General features: G+C 38.9%; 1 protein-coding gene across 2 annotated transcripts in view; it reads left to right on the top strand.

Annotated features, from left to right (window-relative positions):
• The window catches only part of LOC108438825 (protein diaphanous homolog 1), a 141,181-nt gene extending 135,786 nt beyond the window's left edge, over positions 1-5,395 (top strand). For both annotated transcript variants that reach the window (XM_017716898.2, XM_017716897.2), the window contains one exon: positions 2,055-5,395. In XM_017716898.2, coding sequence (XP_017572387.1) covers positions 2,055-2,242 — 188 coding nt within the window. In that variant the 3' untranslated portion in view covers positions 2,243-5,395. The remainder of the gene's footprint in view (positions 1-2,054) is intronic.
• The last annotated feature ends 15,301 nt before the right edge of the window (positions 5,396-20,696 follow it).

Below are 20,696 nucleotides of genomic sequence, written 5' to 3'. Positions count from 1 at the left end.
TAGATATTGACAACATAATGTTCAGGAACTTCTCATTAGAGGCAAGCAGAAACCATCAAATACATGCGTCCAGAAATGAGATTGTATTAATATATTGCTACAAGTCTCATATGACGAAAACGGTTCAATGTGTTTTTTTAAGGTTTCACTAACATAGCATATTTTTGTATTTTTTTCATCACTGGTTGCTATTTTAGAGTGCCCGAAATTACTGCAATGATATTCTATGAAGTATCCCCTTATCTGTGCTGTTGGGGCCAGTGTAACCATTAGATTCTTCCTAACTTATCTTTTGAGCTTTTTAAAAAGTTAATAGCAAATGATTGTCAGCAAAACCTACATTTAAATACAGTGCATAAACATAATATCACTGTCATATGTCTCTTCCCCCAGTTTTTTCCCTATGCTATTTAAAAATAATAGCTATTCTTTATATTTTGTGAACCTTATTATGTTGACTTTGTAATTGAGAATCAGGTTGCTGAAGTGTAGTGATAAGAATAGCAGTTGTTTCACTGTAACAGAGATGTCAGCCTACTCTAGATATGTACACCATTCTGCACTTTAATCTTTGTGATAACCACTGCTGATATGCTGATAAACCTGCACTGTCTGAACAGGTCACTGGAAGTGCAGCTTTTACTGTTGCTGTGCTAAGGGCTTAGCCTGTCAAAAATAACAAAGAGGCGAAGGACTAATACACCTACATACAGAGATTCAACATGATGATGCTGTGTGAACTGTCTTGGAGGAAGCACGTTAGATGGACAGAGTTGGAAACTGTCAATGACTCAAAAAGAAACAAACAAACAAAAAAAAACTCAAAGTTTGCTGTGGTATTTGTGTGAGTTCTACTACTGTGTCTGTGATTCATCCAGTCACATTTGAATACTTAGAGTAATTTTTGAAAATAATTTAAAAAATAATCAACTAAAATACCCCAATACCAATGAAGTTGGGACGTTGTATAAAACAAATAAAAACAGAATACAAGGATTTGCAAATGCTTTTCAACCTATATTCAATTGAATACACTACAAAGACAAGATATTTAATGTTCAAACGCATAAACTTTGTTTTTTGCAAATATTCACTCATTTTGAATTTGATGCCTGCAACACATTCCAAAGAAGTTGGGACAGGGGCATGTTTACCACTGTGTTACATCACCTTTCCTTTGCAGGCAGGCCAGTCTAGTACCCGCACTCTTTTACTACAAAGCCACGCTGTTGTAACACGTGCAGAATGTGGCTTGGCATTGTCTTGCTGAAATAAGCAGGGACATCCCTGAAAAAGACGTTGCTTGGATGGCAGCATATATTGCTCCAAAACCTGTATGTACCTTTCAGCATTAATGGTGCCTTCACAGATGTGCAAGTTACCCATGCCATGGGTACGAACACACCCCCATACCATCAGAGATGCTGGCTTTTGAACTTTGTGCTGATAACAATCCGGACAGTCCTTTTCCTCTTTGGCCCGGAGGACACGATGTCCATGATTTCCAAAAACAGTTTAAATGTGGACTCGTCAGACCACAGGACACTTTTCCACTTTACGTCAGTCCATCTCAGATGAGCTCGGGCCCAGAGAAACCGGTGGTGTTTCTGGGTGTTGTTGATATATGGCTTTCGCTTTGCATGGCAGAGTTTTAACTTGCACTTTTGTTGCCCCTGTCCCAACTTCCTTGGAACATGTTGTAGGCGTCAAATTCAAAATGAGTGAATATTTGCATATATTTGCATATATTTATCCGTTTGAACATTAGATATCTTGTCTTTGTAGTGTATTCAATTGAATATAGGTTGAAAAGGATTTGCAAATCATTCTATTCAGTTTTTATTTATGTTTAACACAACGTCCCAATTTCATTGGAATTGGGATTGTAGTTTTGATATTTAATATATAATGTTTAATAATTTCCAAAAAAAATGTCCTCGAATAGTCATTAGATCAGGGATTTGCACCCTTAGTAGATAGTGTAAATCACTGCTTGAAGTTGAGGTTGCCAGATTGAATACTTTTTAACTCTTCCCCCCCTCTCTCTCTTTCAGCCAATCGGCGAGGAGCTGGCCATGCAGTGACAAACATTCTAGCCAAAGAGCTGCTGCAAGAAAACAGCTCGCCCAGTTCCGGGGCCAAAAAGAGCCGATTGAACAGTGAGGCCAAAAAGGCGGAGCCAGTAGAAGATACAGGTTCACTGGAGGATCTCTTAGATGTCACCTCATCAAGGTCAAATTAGGAGCTGCATGTACTGACCCTGATCTTTCCTGCTGAGGGGATTGGACAGTGCTTGGGGGCCAAATGTGAGCCATACCCTCAGATAAAGCCTTTGTGGCAGAGCGTTGGCCAATTTCACTGTGGAGGGAGAGGCTCTTTAAGCCCTGTCCTTCATGGAAGCTTACAGAGCACTGCCACCACCCCTTTGCTCATCCACTGCCCTACTGCCATCATCATTTTCCTCTGTTTTTCTGTTTTCTGTCTCCTTATCTGAAGTAATAAGAAACGACCCAAAGATTTTAGAGTGTCTTTAACATTTATTATGCATCAGGTTATGGATACATTTTGACATGCCTGCACTTGGACCTAATTCTTTTTGTTGCTTTTTCAAGTTTGTCTTTTTGTGTCTGTTCACAGGGCTTCAACTTTACTGTTGTTTTGCTAGAACTAACTGTACCTACTATGCAGAACATATACTGTATGCAAAGTGTTTTAAAATGGATGTACGGTTTGAGTGAATTTACATTAACACAAGCAAAATAAGAAGTGCCAAGTGTGCGTGCGTGTGCGTGCGTGTGCGTGCGTGTGTATCAACACACTGTCCAAGGAGTGTGCCTTAGGGGGAAGGGTTAGTCAGTCAAAAGCATCCTCTCTAACTGTTCAGTTCCTCTTTTTCTTAGGTGGGTGTATGTGTGTCACTGGGTTAATGAAGGTCTGGTACCTCATCACAATATTTTTCTTTATGTGATGCTGTTTGAGTTGTTTTATTTTGGTCCAAACAGGCTCTTGTTGCAGATCTCAAAGCTAAATTTAGACAAGTCTGTCATTATGTCACCACAGTGATGGAGCCTGTGCTTGTGTGAGCGCATGCGTGCGTTTATTCACCGCCCTCTGTAATTACTGTACTGCCTCAACTGTTATAAATTTTGCATCTCATAAACAGTGCTGTTTTCTGTGTGGGTGTGTGCATGTGTTTCCGTCCGTATGTGTGTGTGTCCGGGTGTGTTGGAGAGAGAGAGCGATACGTACACTGTAGTCTTTCGGATGAGTTAATGTACTCTTGATTAATGCCTCCAAACTGCTGAAGCAGACATATCTGCCCCCGCTTGTCTGTTTGTCTGTCCGTTGTACGCGATGAAAGTAATTCTGGCATTGCTTTAGCAAGATTTACTACATGCAGGAAAACTAGAGCTGTGCCCAGCCCTGCCTGTCACATCTGCCAACTGTTAAAGGAGAACTCCACCGATTTTTCTAAATTTCTGCAGTCATTGAGATGTAAGCAAATTGTGGCATTGTGGAGAAACTTAGATAACATAGCCAAAGTGCAAATATAGCCAGTTTTTTTTCTTTGAAATAAAGATAATGGAATTGGTAACTGTGGGGGAAATTTTTTTTTATATTATTTTGCCTTAGATCAGCCTTCATGTACACTTGTATGCAAAATTTTGGGCACCCCTTGTCAAATTATCTTATGTTGATTTTCTTAGTGAGAATAAATTAACATATTCTCTACAGAGAAACACACTTCTGCACATTTTAATACACTTACTGTTTGTTTGCTGAATTTAACATATCGGTGAAAAATAAACCACAGAAGTTGACACTTTTAAGAATTATGGCACATTTAATATGTAATTTTTCAATGTTACATTTAGTAAATAAATAGAAATTGTGCAGAAAATCACCATAATGTTCTTTCTCAGGCATCATATCTAACTATTTCATGTGACAACTTTCTGTAAGAGAGCTTTTAGAGACAAAACTTTCAGATGTTTCATTCCTATTAGTACAGCTGAGAAACTGCACTCAGCAATTCTAAATTGTAAGTTTCTCTAGAACGGAGCATTTCACGTCAAACCACTCTGAATGACTGAATTTTATTTATGCAGAGGTTTTCACAAATCAGTGGAATTCCCCTTTAACCTTGCTGCAGCATCTGGAGATTATTTCAGGTGCTGGTTTCTCCATTCTCTGGCCAAAACAGGGGTAAGAACTGTGCTCCGATTAGGTGCAGAAGCCAGAATCTCATTACTGTTAGTGACTGACCTCAGTTCAGCAGAAAGTTGCTTACAACCTCAGCATGTTATCAGGAAATGCTGAGCAGTGACTGTTTAGCCAACATACATGCTTCTAGTGATTTTTCTCAAGGTGCTTATTGTCTATAAAGAGGATTTAGGACCAACGCTTTGGAACTTGGGAGTTTTGTTCAAAGTTGACAAACCTATATTAGCATTAGCACTGAAAAGCTCAAGACACTGGATGTGAATAGAGCACAGTTAGCCCATCTGAACATTTGGAAAAATGGTGTGGAGGCTGTACTTATGTTAATGTGAGAGAACTGCTGTAGAAGCCATGTTTACTGTGGTCGTCAATCCTGAGAAGGAGTCAGTCTTCCATAAAATAGTTAGTAGTCTATGGATGTCTGTGTAACTCTGACGTGAACAGTGTGGAAGTAGGCCTTTACACACTGCTCAGACATTTTAGTTTGCTTGAAGAGCACTTTGCGAATGTATTGTGGAACATTTATCTCTATAACTGCACATGTTCTAGTTCTGTATGAATCGTCCTGATTCTCACAAGCTTTATCTGATCTGACAAACACAACTGAACAGTTTATTTTCCTTTTTTCCCATCGACAGCGTATAGCTCCTCCTTTAGTAATAATGAACAGCATCAACAGTGTTATGACCTTTGGCTATTGTCTACTGTTAAGATTTATTCTTTAAGGTCCAAGCTGGTGAGATGCAGGGTGATTTTCTTTTTTTTTTAAACAGGCTGCATGTGTTTAGATCACAGCTGGTCAGATTTTAGAGTTTTTGGAGCGTTTTGGTCAGATAGGACGGTTGATCTCTGATGGAGTTTGCATGTAAAGACCTTGCAAACCTTTACTGAACACCTGAACATTCCCTTTTCAAAGTTGTTCCCTTGTTTTCAAAGTGACCTGTGTATGTGCTGGGGGAATTCAGTGGCTGGAGAAAAGAACACATATGGCTCATCTTTTTCTTTTCCCAATTTTAAAGATGTTTTTCTATATATTTTTTTTATTACTGATTATTTTATTGTAAGAGCATTGTAATGAGAAATGCATTTGGTAATGTGTGTATATTGAATTGAATTATCTTTAGATAAATGAATGCTTCCAATTCTGTTGCCATTAAAAATATCTTCAGTAGCATCTCATTTGTTCATTTCGTTTGTATGAAACATAGACAGTGTGTTCTGAGTAGGTATGAACAATTGACTTAAGATTGGAATCAGCAGTTTTGTGCTCTAAACAAGTGAGTCTGCAGTTGGCAAGTTTATTACTGTTGATTTGTCTGGGTTGCCCAATTATGAGATGAATAAAGTGAGGCAGGTAAGTTCACTCACACTGTTTGAATGTTGTTGCTATGTTCATACCAAAATGTCCTAGCATAATTATGCATAACTTAATGTGCTAGGAAAAAGAAATTATAATAATCATAAGCCTTTTTTTTTTTTTAAGATTTGAGGATTTGGAGACGTCTGGTAGAAATGTGCTGGGGAACATTTGTAACCTCAAACATGCTTTGGACCTCTTCCTTGAGCAGATGAATCTGCTGATTGAGTGTATCCAAAAATTATCCAACTCAATCAAAACTTGGTGATGGATGTGACTTCTGAGGATTATGAATTATCTTCTACTACAGTCATATCTTTGTTTATTTTGCATATCAGACCTAAATATCAAACCGGACTCTCTTTTTGAGCCTGTGCATGTGATGGTAATACGTAACGTTAACCATTAAATACTCGCCGACACCTTTGACTTTTAAATTATTACATCAGGCTTTACAGGGTGACTTGCAGCAGCCCAAGCACACTATAGTTTAACCTTGTTTTTTCCCTGCTGATTCAGTAATGATTTTAACAAAAAAAGCTTAACCAGTGTTACTCATATTTACATGTTTTTATTTTTTCTCCCCAAGTGGAGTTATATTTGGAGTTAGCAGTGTTTTGTTCTGGTAATATTTCAGTTGCTTGAGTCAGTGGTCGGCCTGCACAAGGACATGGAAACTTGTGTATAGTCTATCTTCTGGCTTTTTATTCGAGTGAAAAAATGCAGCTCTGATGTGGAATTTCCTCTGGCCTAATCCCAGGAGCTCTGTATTAGGAATGTTATACACGACCTCAGCCTGCATTACAACACAAACCTATTCACTGCAATAGCAGTTGCTTTGGATGTTCGGAAATGGCAAAGTCAGATTAAACAGCTGCTGTCCTTCAGTCTCTCTCTCTCTCTCTCTCTCTCCTTCTCGCTCGCCAATGTTCCACAGCTCAATGTGACGTGGAGAACTTCCTGTTGCAGAGATTGAAGGTCTCCCCTGATACAGACTCTCTCTCTTTCTCAATCTACCTCGCTTTTTCTCTGCCCATCCCCATCTGTCTCTTCCTTTTTTTAATGTCCGCCTTTCTTTTCTTGTTTCTCATCACTGCAAACATATCCAAACTTCACAATCACAGGGTTTGTTTCAAATTATTTGGGGGAAAATAAACACCAGCTTGACATCATGAAGATTATGAAGATTTCATAATGATCAACAGAAATGGTTCAAAATGACCTACATTAAGATCTCATTACATTAAGGTACATTCAAAATCTGACTGGTTTTAACGTGGCCATTCATGCCCTGATTTTAAGCTATGCTTTGGGTCATTGTCTCAGTGGAATGTCCACATATGGTTAACTCACAGCATCATGGTTGAGATGGCCAAGTATTTTTCTGGCTTAAATGTCTGTAGAGCTTATTGGGATTTGTTACACTGTTGATGTTAGCATCAGCACCTGGAGCTTTGACAGCACACCAGTCCTCAAATCTCAATTATTGCCATTAGGAATAAGGTGCTTTTTTTTCTCATATACATCACTTGCATTCTGCGTATTCTCACAGACAGTAGGTTTCTTTTTGGTTTCGTTTAACTACTGTACGTAAGCTCTGCTATAGTTCCAGTTACTCTGGGTTACTTATGGGTTACTTAGGTGCATCTAATGTCTGTGTTTTTCCAGTTGTGTTGCTTGGCTTCTTTGTGCTTCTCCCTCTCCTCCTCAACAGACACAAGAACAACAGGCTTTTGCTGCTTCTTCCTGTCAGCTTTCTTCCAGATGGCCGAAGCTTTTTGATTATTGCCCTAACAGGGCCTAGCGGTAAGTTGATTCATGTTTGATTCCTCTTGTGTGCTTCCTGTAGGTTGATACCTAGCTCTTTAATAGAGGTTCTCTTTATAGCAATGGATGGCTGGGAATTTACAAGCAATACTTCAGGTTGCTGTTATGAAGTTCCTTCTGCCAGATGTGAAAGTGAGTATACAGGGTTATTATGTAAAAAAAAAAAAAAGAAAATTAGTAAATGCAGTATAAGCAGTAACTTTAATATTGCTACTTATATGAATGTCGAATACACCCAGTGTTAGAAGTAGGTTTGTGAAAGTGTTACATAACTCCCTGGTGCTATGACATGTTACTTATGTTCATTTACCTCAGCTTTGCCATAATAAAATCCATCACACTTAGATCAAGCAATTCATTGGAATGGTTCCAGATTGGGGTTTATCAAGCCCAGATGGGGTTTATCAAACATGAAGCTTTGTGCTGATGGTCAAGCAGTACTTCAAAGTGTGTGCTACATGTCTCAGTGCATAACATTACAACATAAACTAAATGTCCAAAAGTTTGTAGAAACTTCTATATTTCCTCTGACCTCGAGTATCATAATAACATCTGGCAAACTGAAACCACTTCAGTTTGTTGGTCCTTATTCATATTTACAAATGCTGTGCATGTTTTTTTGCACAATTACAACAAATGAGCTGTACAAAAGTACAGTACATACAATATATACAAATTACTGCCACATGACAGATCTATAACTTTCTTGTAGTAACAAAAGATTTGTTTTATCCTGTATGTACAGTATCTGACAAAAGTGAGCATACCCCTCACATTTCTGAAAATATTTTATATCTTTTCATGGGACAACAAAATAGAAATTAATCATGGCTATAACTTAAAGTAGTCCGTGTACAGCTTGTATAGCAGTGTAGATTTACTCTTCTCTGAAAATAACTCAACACACAGCCATTAATGTGTAAATAGCTGGCAACACAAGTGAGTACATCTCACAGTGAACATGTCCAAATTGTGCCCAATTGTATCGTCGTCCATCCCTGGTGTCGTGATTCATTAGAGTTACAAGGTTCCAGGTATGAATGGGGAGCAGGGCTGTTAAATTTGGTGTTTTGGGTCCAATTCTCTCATACTGGCCACTGGATATTCAACATGTCACTTCATGGCAAAGAACTCTCTGATGATGCAAAAATGAGCACATTACACCAGTTCTTCAGTCTCTTCACTGGCTCCCTGTGACTAAGAGGATTGAATACAAGGTTCTCCTCTTACACACAAATGTGTTCATGGCCAAGCTCCCTCTTACTTAAATGAACTAATACCACAGACACATCCACGAGCCCTTCGCTCTGTGCATCTCCACCGTCTTCTTCCAATCAGAACAAAACTTAGTACCATGGTGACCGTGCCTTTTGTTCTGCAGCTCCACGCCTCAGACAACTGATTGTTTTAAAAAGGGACTAAAGACATATCTTTTTAGGAGGACATATGGACAATAACGTATCATATTTTATTAGTATTATTTGATTATTATCTTTTAATCAATGTTTTATACTGTGAGAAATGAAAAGTGCGTCATGAATCCAATGTATTATTATTATTATTATTATTATTATTATGTGAGAAATATAATTGTTATTCTCCACAAAGACGGCCTAGGCTATAAGAACACTGCTAACACCCTGAAACTGAGCTACAGCATGGTGGTCAAGGTCATACAGTGGTTTACCAGGATAGGTTCCACTCTGAACAGGCCTCTCCAGGATCGACTGAAGATGCATGAGTGCTGCCAGCATTGCTGCAGAGGTTGAAGAGGAGGGAGGTCAGCCTGTCAGTACTCAGACCATACGCCGCACAATGCATCAACTCAGTCTGCATGGCCGTCGTCCCAGAAGGAAGCCTCTTCTGAAGCTGACGTACACCAAAGCCCACAAACAGTTTGTTCAATACAAGCAGTCCAAGAACATGGATTAATGGAACCATGTCCTGTGGTTTGACAAGACCAAGATAAACTTGTTTGGCTCAAATGATGTCAAGCATGTGTGGCGGCACCCTGGTGAGGAGTACCAAGACAACAGTCTCTTGCCTACGGTCAAGCATGGTGGTGGTAGCATCATGGTCTGGAGCTGCATGAGTGCTGCCGGCACCGTGGAGCTGCAGTTCATTGAGGGGAAACATGAATTCTTGATAATAATGGTGGTCACACAAAATATTAACACTTAGAGCACAATTTGGACATGTTCACTGTGAGGTGTACTCACTTGTGTTGCCAGCTATTTAGACATTAATGACTGCGTGTTGAGTTATTTTCAGAGGACAGTAAGAGCTGTACACTAAGTTATATCTGTTTCATTTATATAGTGAAAAGATAAAAAATATTTGCTGCAATGTGAGGAGTGTAATCACTTTTGTGAGAGGTTGTGTTTTTATATATATATATATATATAAACAATAAACACTAACAAAGTGTGCAGAGAAACAGATGAACTATAGTCTGTAATTGTAGAACTGCAAAGTGCACCTATATAGAAAGTGGAGCTGATAAAATGGACAATGAGTGTAGAAACAAGGAGGTGGTCATAATGTTATGCCTTATCGCTGTTTATATCATGTTTTGACAATAGATAGACAGATTTAAAGTGCACTCAATAACAATCTTTGAGCTTTGTTGTAGGTACTATGATGCTGTTTGGTCTCATCTTGTCATTTCTTGTCACCCTTTTTGTTGTGGATAGTTCTGCTGAAAAAGCAAAAAAATCTGCCTCCACTTCTTTATATTCAGCTGTAAATCATGGCTGATTTTAAACTTCACTGCAGAGATTATGATCACTGGAAAAGATTATTTAATCCCTTTTACTCATCTTTTTTATTTTTGTTCCCTTGTCACAAGGTTTCGTTTAATCTCCATATTGTTATTTGTTTCCATCTTCAGACAAAGAGTTGTCTTCTCCTCCTCTCTTATCACCGTTTATTGTCCACTCGACTGTCGTCCTCAAAAGCTGCTGATTACTCACACTGCAGGTACAGTAAGAAAAAGGAGGGTATGTTTTGAGGGCCTAGTATGAGAAATTAGTGAACACAGTATGAGAGGGAAGAGGAAAAATAAAGTACAGAGATCTAAAGAACAGTGGAAGGAAGAGAGAGAGAGAGAGAAAGGACAGAAATACACAGACAGGCATAATGAAATGATTAGTGCACAGACTAAAGAGAAGCCCATGGATGAAAGAGTCTGAGTGAGTTCCTTTGTTCAAGAAAACCGCAATAGAGCTACAGCTGTGTGTGTGTGTGTGTGTGTGTGTGTGTGTGTGTGTGTGCACGCATGCTGCTAGTTGCTGAATGTTTGTGAATGTGAAAGTTCTAGACATATTGAAATATGTCACATATATGAATTTTAGATCATTGTGTATGTATAATAGTCCAAAATATGCATTTCTCTTTCAGCATGTATAGTGTGTTTATATCTGTTTACATGTTTACGTCTTTGTGTGTTTCTGATTATTTACAGATGTCAGTTCTTCATTCATCTCCTCTGCTCATTAATCCTTCAGTCTTTCCTCTCATCCTTTCTTCAGTAATTTATTCCCTTACTCACTCCCTCCAACCTCCATTATAAGGTTGTTTGTGACAAAGAGCACAAAGCGCCAGCGCATAATTGGCCTGATCATGGCCAGACGACAAAAAGAGGCCACACTGATATAATAATAAGCTCCAAGGAGGCAGCTGACCAATCAGAGAGTGGGGCTCTGGTTCCCAGGCCAGCTGATTGGATGGCTGTGTGTCCTTGTGGTCACCAGGTAGCTGGTTCAATGTTGGAGAACATTTCAGCCTTTCTGATGGGCGGAGTTTTCAGAGTGGCCAAAAAGAGAGATGACTACTGCAATGGCTCTCTCGCTCTCTCGCTCTCGCTCTCTCTCTCTCTGATGTGTTGTTGATGCCAACAACACATTTCAAAAACGCTGGGACAGGGGCATGTTTACCACAGTGTTTCATCACTTCTTCACCACATTTGGGAACTAGGAGGACCAATTACTGTAGGTCTGAAAGTGAAACGTTTTCCCATTTTTGTTTGATACAGGATTTCAGCTGATCAACAGTTCAAGGTCTTGTTTGTCAGTGATATTTTTCATTTAATAATGCAGCAAATGTTATCACCTAGACTCTTTTAATATGAAGAAATGCTGTTGTAGCACATGCAGAATGTGCTTTGACATTGTATTGATGAAATAAGCAATGCCTTCCCTGAAAAAGATGTTGTCTGAATGGCAGCATATGTTGGCAAAACATATATTGAATTGATTCAGCATTAATGGTGCCTCCACAGGTGTGCATGCCACCCATGCCATGTGCACTAATGCACACCCCCCCCCCCCCCCCCCCCCCCAAAGATGCTGGCTTTTGAACTGTGTGCTATTAAGAAGCTGAGAGGTCTTTAGCCCAGAGGACACAGTGTCCAAAAAGAATTTCAAATGTTGATTTGTCTGAGCGCAGGACAGTTTTCCACTTCCCCTCAGTCCATTTTAAATGAGCTCGGGCCCAGAGAAATCGGCAGTGTTTCTGCATCCTGTTTATATATTTTCTTTTAGAGTGTTTTAGAGTTTTAACTTGCATTTGTGGATGCAGCGCCAAACTGTTTTCATAGGCAATGTTTTTCAGAAGTGTTTCTGAGCCCATGCAGAGACTTCCATTACACAATCATATCTGTTTTTAATACAGTACCACCTGAGGGCCAAAATGTCATGGCCAGCTAATACTGGTTTTTGGCCTTATCCCTTTGCGTATAGAGATTCTCCAGATTCTCTGAATCTTTTAATGATACTATGTACTGTAGATGATAAAAAGCAAAAGTTATTTTCTATTTTATGTTGAGAAACGTTATTCTTGAACTGTTGCACTATTTGCCTTTTACTTGTCTTTCACAGAGTGGTGAACCCCTCCTCATCTTTTTTCTGAAAGACTCAGCCTCTCTGGGATGCTTTTTTTTATACCCGGGCATGTTACTGACCTGTTGTCAATTGACCACCAGGTGTTTTTTAGCATTATCCAACTTTGCCAGCCTTTTGTTGCCCTCGTCCCAACTTTTTAAAAACATGTTGCAAATGGACATACGTTATTAAATAAATAAATAAATAAATAAAATCCCTCAGTCTCAACGTTTAATATTATGTCTTTATACTATTTTCAATAAAATACAGGGTTTAAATGATTTGCACATTGCACGTTTGAACATTTATTTTTATTTACATTCTGCACCGCGTACCAACTTTTTTTGAAATGGGGTTGTATTTCTTTCTCCTTTCTGACTTTCTATCTTTCTCTGTGTCTGTCCTTCTATTTCTCTGTTCTTTCTTTCTTTCTTTCTTTCTTTATTTATTTATTTATTTATTTATTTATTTATTTATTTATTTCTCTCTCTCTCTCTCTCTCTCTCTCTCTCTCTCTCTCTCTCTCTTTCTCTCTTTCTGTCTCATTGAATGTATATGTCACTGTAGAAGTCTGAACGTCTGCGGTTCTTGGGCGTTTTCTGTGAGAATAGAGCCATTGGCGCTGTTTTTCTGCCTTACTAAATCTCTCTCTTTATCAAGGCTTTAAAAATAAACTGCCTCATCCCTATTTCCATCCCTCTAGTTGTTCCCTTCTTTCTTCTAGCTCACTAAAGCTTGAAAATAAAGTAGTCTGCTGAATGTACTGTTTCTCTTTCATAGCTTGAGGCCACCTTTCCCCAGAGTTTCCCCTTCTAAGCAGCAAGTGTGATTCAGGAAAAATGATGTTTACCCACAGAGACAGAGAGGATAAAGTGTGGAAGGGTTAGAGGGGATGATGTGTTCTAGACAACTCCACGTTTAATTACCTTTGTGTAATTTAATGACTGTGAAAAAATAAAAACACTGAATTAAGTTGCATATTATACACTGTTTAATGTTTCCTCTTTAGTTTCATACTAATATCTATTTCGTGTTTGCACACTGTTGTATGTACACCATTTCTTAATCATATAATTTAAAATGTTCTCTTCTCCAGGGGTGGTGTGCAAATATGGTTAGTCTGAGAGGCCAGGCAGGCATGTGTAGGCGGACACAGAGGGCAGGTTCTCTTTCAGCAGGTGGCTATGGCTGCTAAACTATGTGAATATGAAGGGGTTTTACAGTGCTAGTTGGTTGAGCTTGGCCTTGGTGACACAGACTTGGTGGAAAAACAACACCTGCTAAAGCTCTAACAGCTGTCAGCCTTTGAACCTCAGACAATGAAAGTCTGTTGAATCATTTATAGATGTTGATGCAGTGACCCCATCGTGTTCAAATAAACAACAAAACAACTGATGATAAAATGAATAGGTACATAAAAGCTGTTAATTCTTCTAACATTGGATGAAAACCAGCAGCATCTGATGATTGGTGCATACAAATTATGGCATCAGAATAATGAACTTTTCCTTTATGTTGTCAGAAATACTGTCATAAACATCAATTATGACATCACACTAGAATTCAGATCTAACACAATTGGCTTTAATGTTCAGATGTACCCAAAAGCCTTCATCACCAAATCAGGTGTGTTAAATTAGGGATGAAACTAAACCCTACAGGGTTGTAGATCTCCAGGACCAGGATTGGGCACCCTTGGGGTAGAGTGTGTCAGGTATGTAGAAGGTTTGAAACCTTGTTACCTGAAGCTGATGTTATTTGTCTCTCGGTGGTGTAATAAACATCTTCTTTGATTATGCATTTGATTTCATATTATGATATTATACTATTAACAACACTGGCACATCATTAAGATACAGGAGCACTGTGGTTTAACCACACTAGATTTTCTTATACACATGCAGATCATCTCACACCTGCCTCAGTCACACAGCGCAGTCTGCTTGTACTTCTACTTGATGTTTGTATTCTGATGAGCATTTTTAAAAGGACATGCTGTTTATTTAGAATTTCTCTTAGTAAAGACATACAGAGCCATAGTGCTGTTTTCTTGCCTAAGGCTGCATAGTACAAAAAAGCCAAATCAGAAAGCGATGTTATAACTGTTGTAACAAAACCTCATATCTTCATTGTGACAGCTTTACAGGAAAAGGAAGAAACATTCAGAGAACTTTCTTAATGGGATCATATCCAGCCCTTTTCTCCTTTACTCACTTATGACAAATATATGTGCTTATTCACCAACTTAGTCTTTTATGTGACCATTTTCCAACCCCTACTTTATCCCTTAGAATTAAACCGGCTGCTTTTGTTACAGTACTTTTAAGATTAATTTATGTAAATGAGCTTTGTTCTGATTGGCAGTCCTGTATTGTGCCTCATTCAAAAAGCAGTTGGAGCTGAAACACTCCTTATAACTTCAGGGTGAGTGAGCGGAGTCTAACAGCTTTCAGCTGAATAAGCAGATGTTTGCAAATGTGTCTTGGTTTTTGTGACATCACAGAGACAATGTTTCCAAAATGGGCTGCTTTTGCCTCTTAGTTTCCATATATGGGCAGTATGGACTGGGGAGTGAGTTACACGTTCTAGAATGCTAGTACAAATGCTAGAACTCAATAGTCACCCAAATCTTTTACATAAGTACATCCACAAAACTCTCAACTCACTCAAACTGCATGTAGGTCTTCATTAAGGTCACATAGACTTGCTGTCCGACCATGTCTGTTAATGTGATTTTGTGAGAGAGAGAGAGAGAGAGAGAGAGACTGACTGTGTCTGTAAATAAGAAATATGACAGTGCTAATTAGTACACTCCAGTTGAGAGTTTAACTCTCACTTTAATCACTCTCAGAATTTCCTCATAAAATGTATGTACAGCAGAGCATATTTTCCCCTCAAAAAACAGATGCTCTTGAAGGAATAGCTCAGTGAAACAGAGATAAAGAAGCTAAGGGGAAGGGGGGGGTGGCCTACATTTCTATCCTGTTCTTGCAGAGAGAGGGAGAGGAGGAAGATGATGAGGTTTCTGAGCAGCTTTGTCACTCAGTGTGGCTTTGCCTAGCTTTCACCTCCCTTGATGAAGCATCACTGAAACTGTAAATAAATGAATAAAAATCATCCTAAAAAGAGCTGTTAGCTTCCTTCTGAGGCACTACATAAGATTTCACTCAGTTTGTTTTGATTGTATGAATGCTGTAAATGCTTTATATGCCTGTCAGCTTATCTACAGATAAAACTGGTGGAACTCTGGTGGTTAACGACATTAGGGTTGCTGTTAGAATTGGGACCAGGGTTGGAGTTTTTGATATTCATTTGAGGATAGAATAAAGATTCTATGGTTCAGGTTCTGAAGTTCAAGCGAGTGTTAAGTTTAGATTTGGGAAATTTTCATTACTCATTTATATCTAGAGTATTTGCAGTGGACCACTAAAATAAAGTGAGCTATAAATCAAAAACATTGAGTCGATAATAAGAAAAGATTTGGTGTAGGTCCACAGGGACATTACAAGTATTAATAGGGAGTTTTTCCCACTTTACTGCAGCAACAGCCTCTACTCTTCTGTGAAGGCTTTACACTAGGTGTTGAAACATTGCTATGAGATTTGATTGCATTTAGCAACAAGAGCATTGGTGAGATCAGGCACTGATGTTGGATTATTAGTTCTAGATCACTCCATCTCATCCCAAAAGTATTGGAAGGAGCTCCATCACCAACACACATCCACTGCTTCACAACCCAATGCGACATCTATTGGTTCATACTTTACTAAGGACACTATACAAGTTGTTTGTGCGTCTTAAAGTAACCAAATCCAGTAATTAGAAGATGTGTGTGGACACGTGGATATATAACACACCATATCTCATAACCCAAAACAAAACTGCAGAGGTAAAGAGCACATCTCCTGAAGCTGAGCACAGATAAGCAGCTAGCAGTGGTGATCAGCAGGAATACACTGAGAGGAAAGAGCCTTTGGCTCTGTAACCTCATAAAGCAGAGAGCTAAGTTTCCTGTCTGATTCTCTGCTGTGAAGAGAAGGCTCTCTGTCTTCCTGTCTGAATCTGTGTCACGTTCCTCAGGCAAATCTGCTTTAATGCTTAATTTACTGTAATCCCCACTGCCATTCCACTGCTCAAAATAACACCTCTCTCTGCTGCAGGCCTGCTCACACACTGTGGGTGATGAATCATGCTGAAGAGGGCTGCTGAGAGAGAGACTGTGTGGGTCTGCATGCTGATGCTCTGGCTTGTTTAGCTACCATTTAGAGTGTGTGTTTGTCAGTTCTTTCTTTGATTGCTCCTTCTATGCAGACAAGAGTAAACAGACATTATGTATTTTAAGAGCACAAATGTTTACAGTTTAGCTTATTATGCCTCTTTTGTTCAGGACCCTGTACAAAAATATTAATATAATATTAAATGAATGAAAAACGAATCTTTCTTTTATTTGAGAATATTTTTTCATGTCAATTTTCCCTGAATGAAATGTGAACGGTCACATGTCCTACACTCTTAAAAAAGATGGTTCTTCAAGAGTTCTTTTGCACAGAAAATGGTTCTATATAGAACCATTTCATGCTTAAATGCCCTTTGCATGATGAAATGTTCTTCAGATTGGAAACTCTGTCATATATGGTTATATGTAGCATCAAAAAGGGTTCTTCTATTATTACTTAGGTTAACATCATAACAAAAGAAGAACACTTTTAGGTGCTATATAGAACCATTTTCCAGAAGATTCTATATAGAGCTTTTTTCCAGATGTTCCTATATAGAACCATATACAACATATTCTCAGTCAATCAGAAGAACCATTTCAGCATGTATAGAACCATTTAAGCATGAAATGGGTCTATATAAAACTCATGGCTCTAAACAGAACCATTTTTCTTTACTAAAGAACCCTTGAAGAACCATCTTTTTAAAGAGTGTCTTAAGAACGACGATAACCTCACACATTTTATCACATGTTTATGTTCAGCTCTCAGAAAACAGTCAGATCATTATATAGACATAGCTGATCATACGAAGGAAGACACATGGAAGCACAATGTTTTCAAACTGTGCAGTATTAGAGAACCGCTGTTTTATGCCAACATAATCTTTTTTTTGGGCAAGATGTCCCTGAACTGTTGACAGGCATGGTCCACTGAGTAATGGAGCACATGTTGAAAATCAAACAGCAGGAAGAGACCAGTTATCTGCTGAACACGGTGACTTTTTTTGTTTGTTTGTTTTGTTGTTTTTTCTTGAAATAAAACATTAACAAAAGCAAACAAGTATGGAGTAAATACAGCATTCAGACGTGTTAATAGTGGTGATGACACTAAAGGCTGTTGTTGGAGTGACGAAGATGATGATGAAGGCTGCCTTTGTGGTAGGGTGTCTTGTGTTTGGCCTCAGGCTGTGTGTGTCTGCTGAGCTGACTACCATCAATCAGACATCTGTGACCCAGAAGCAGCACACACCCCAAAAACAAGACAAAAATACTAAATTTGAAATAAATAATAGGTTTTGTTAGTTGAGAGAAAATTGTTTTGTGTTTTTTTCTTTCTTTTAATAAAGTGGAAAGTTACCTCTAATTTTGGCCATATCTATGCCCACAATACTGTACACAGTACTACATTTTATTTTCTCTCTCTCTCTCTCTCTCTCTCTCTCTCTCTCTCGTTCGTGTGTGTGTGTGGGGTCATCTATCTGCAGTGCACTTTGTGTGAGAAACCACATTGCCAGTTGTTAGTGGGGTGTGACCATGTGTCTGTTAATGTGATTCTGTGAGAGAGAGAGAGAGAGAGAGAGAGAGAGAGAGAGAGAGAGAGAGAGAGAGAGAGAGAGAGAGAGAGAGAGACTGACTGACTGTGTCTGTAAATAAGAGATCAAATCTAAATGTCTAATGGACCTATCCATACTCCACCAAGAAATGTTTTCTTTATTTGTAACTGTTTCTGGGTTGAACAAGCTTTATAGCTCATCTCATTCAATTCACTGAGTAAAGCAATGCAATGCTTATTTAGAGTTGCTACATAACAGTGCATGGTGGCGTGGTGGGTAGCGCTGTCGCCTCACAGCAAGGAGGGCCTGGGTTCGATTCCCCGGCCGGGTGACCGGGGTCCTCTCTGTGTGGAGTTTGCATGTTCTCCCCGTGTCTGCGTGGGTTTCCTCCGGGTTCTCCGGTTTCCTCCAAAGACATGCAGTCAGGTCAATTGGGTGTGCTAAATTGTCCCTAGGTGTGAGTGTGTGAGTGACTGTCTGTGTCTGTGTGTCTGCCCTGCCTTCCGCCCGAAGACTGCTGGGATAGGCTCCAGCTCCCCCCTGCGACCCTGACGGAGAAGCGGCTTGGAAAATGGATGGATGGATGGATGGAATGGATGGATACATAACAGTGAGATTCCAGTTTAAAATGCCATGCTACTAAGCTGGACTGAGGTAGCTTATCCAAGCTTGGCAGATTGGAAGCCTCTCAGTGAAGTTGCTAATGTGACACAAGACTACATTTGATTTGTCCTAATTTTTCACAGGTATTCAAAATAAATATAATTTGACATTTATAATTCAGTCTCACTGTAGATATTTTCATATGTTGTGTGCAACCATTTCCCATTTGCTTTAACAGGAATCTTACTCCCACTCTGTAAAGCCTGTCCAACATTAGTCTCAGCTTCAGATGCTCTGACCGCATGCAAATAAAGTGTCTGATATTTTTGTCTGTTAAGTTGGCCGTAGCTATTGGGTTTTATCAGTTTCATTTTAATTAGCTACCTGCACATTTGTGTGAATGCAATAGTTTTATCTGACCAATGGGAAACAAACATTATAAGTTGTGATCAGTGACTTCAGATCAAAATGTAGTTGCTGAAGAAAAAAAAATAAAATTGTGAAGTTTGTTGTACTGATCATTTTATTCAAGTTATTCAAGAGCTCTTTTAATTGAGATGTTCTTGCGTGTTTGCCAACTCTGATGATTTTCTCATGGGTTTATTTTTCTTATAGCCCTGTTTTGAAAATTGTCTGTCACAATACAACAAAGATCTGAAAGATTTGGTTGCATGTCAGTCAAACAGCTCTTCCTTGTCATAGGAGCCCGTTCTTGGCCATGTTGAGATAATAAAAGCACCAGACTGTCTTAAGGACAGGCAGAAATGTGGCTTGTGAGACTAGTTTAACAAAACAACATAGCATCCCCAAAACTGGAGTTCGAAAAAATATTAAAAATGCAGAGACAAGTGGAGTCCTTATAACTGTGCAAGATCTGGTAGACCACTAACACTGGCATCATCAGATAAACAGTAGATAAGGCTTTCATCTTTTGTGAAACAGGAGAAAATCAAGCTCCACTCTTGCTTCAGATCTGAAGTAATACGCAGCTGTTTCTGTGCATCCTTCTACTGTGAGAAGACAATTCAACGCTATGAGTCTGAAAGGATGTGTAGCTATTAAGAAGCCCTTACTAAGAAAAGGATATTTTGCGAATCAAACAAATAAGCTGCTGGTGTTCTCAAAACAATAGACTGACCACCCCGGAGTTCAGACTTCAGCATTACTGAATGTGCTCAGGGTTACTTGGACAGTCAGAAGCAGAAAATGCAAAGAACTTCTAAGACTGAACTTTGGAGGTGAAAAAATATCTCTGCAAAACTGAAAGCAAGTCTCCTGAAAGACTGGAAACTGGAATAAAACAAAGGATGGGCAACCCTAAATATTGATATATATATATGATAGTTGATGAGGCAGAATTCTGTGATAAAAACAGGCTTTGTGATTTTTTTTTTCTTATGCTTAAAAAATAAATGACTTGTACTTGGTGTCCAAAAGTGTGACATCCAGATTTGCTTTGGTGGTCAGCTGTCTGAGAGTAGTTACCATGAATAATTGCAGGAGTGTGTCTGCTGGCCTGAGAGATAGGAGTGTTTGTGTGTGTGTCTGGGTCTGTGTCTGGATTCCTGGGTGCACTATTAGGTCAACTAAAGCAGGTTATGCCTGCAACTGTTCCTCTGTACCTCAGGGGCTCTGTGTGTGCATGCATGTGAGTGAAACTGTGTGCATGTGTGTGGGGGTAGCTGGGTGAGTCTGGTAGAGAAGTGGGGGCAGAATGAGAGATAGAGACAGATCTATGTTAAGGGGTCACTAGTCGATTGTCCTACATTAAGTGAGAATGCCAGACTGCAATCCATGTTTAACTTATTAATGATTTTATATATATATATATATATAATCTATTATATATATATATATATAATATGCATGCTTGTTGATTCCCTGTGTGAAAATAAGTACACATCCTATTCAAAGAACACATTTTAATACACAATTACTGTTTGCTGAATTTAACATATTGGGAATAGAGAAAATCAAATGTGGCCTGTGCAATGTTAGGACATATTTTCTTTTTATTCAATATATTAAATTCAGAA

Source organism: Pygocentrus nattereri, chromosome 11 (genome assembly GCF_015220715.1).
Source record: "Pygocentrus nattereri isolate fPygNat1 chromosome 11, fPygNat1.pri, whole genome shotgun sequence".
NCBI lineage: Eukaryota > Metazoa > Chordata > Actinopteri > Characiformes > Serrasalmidae > Pygocentrus > Pygocentrus nattereri.
This window is presented reverse-complemented; position numbering and strand designations above follow the sequence as displayed.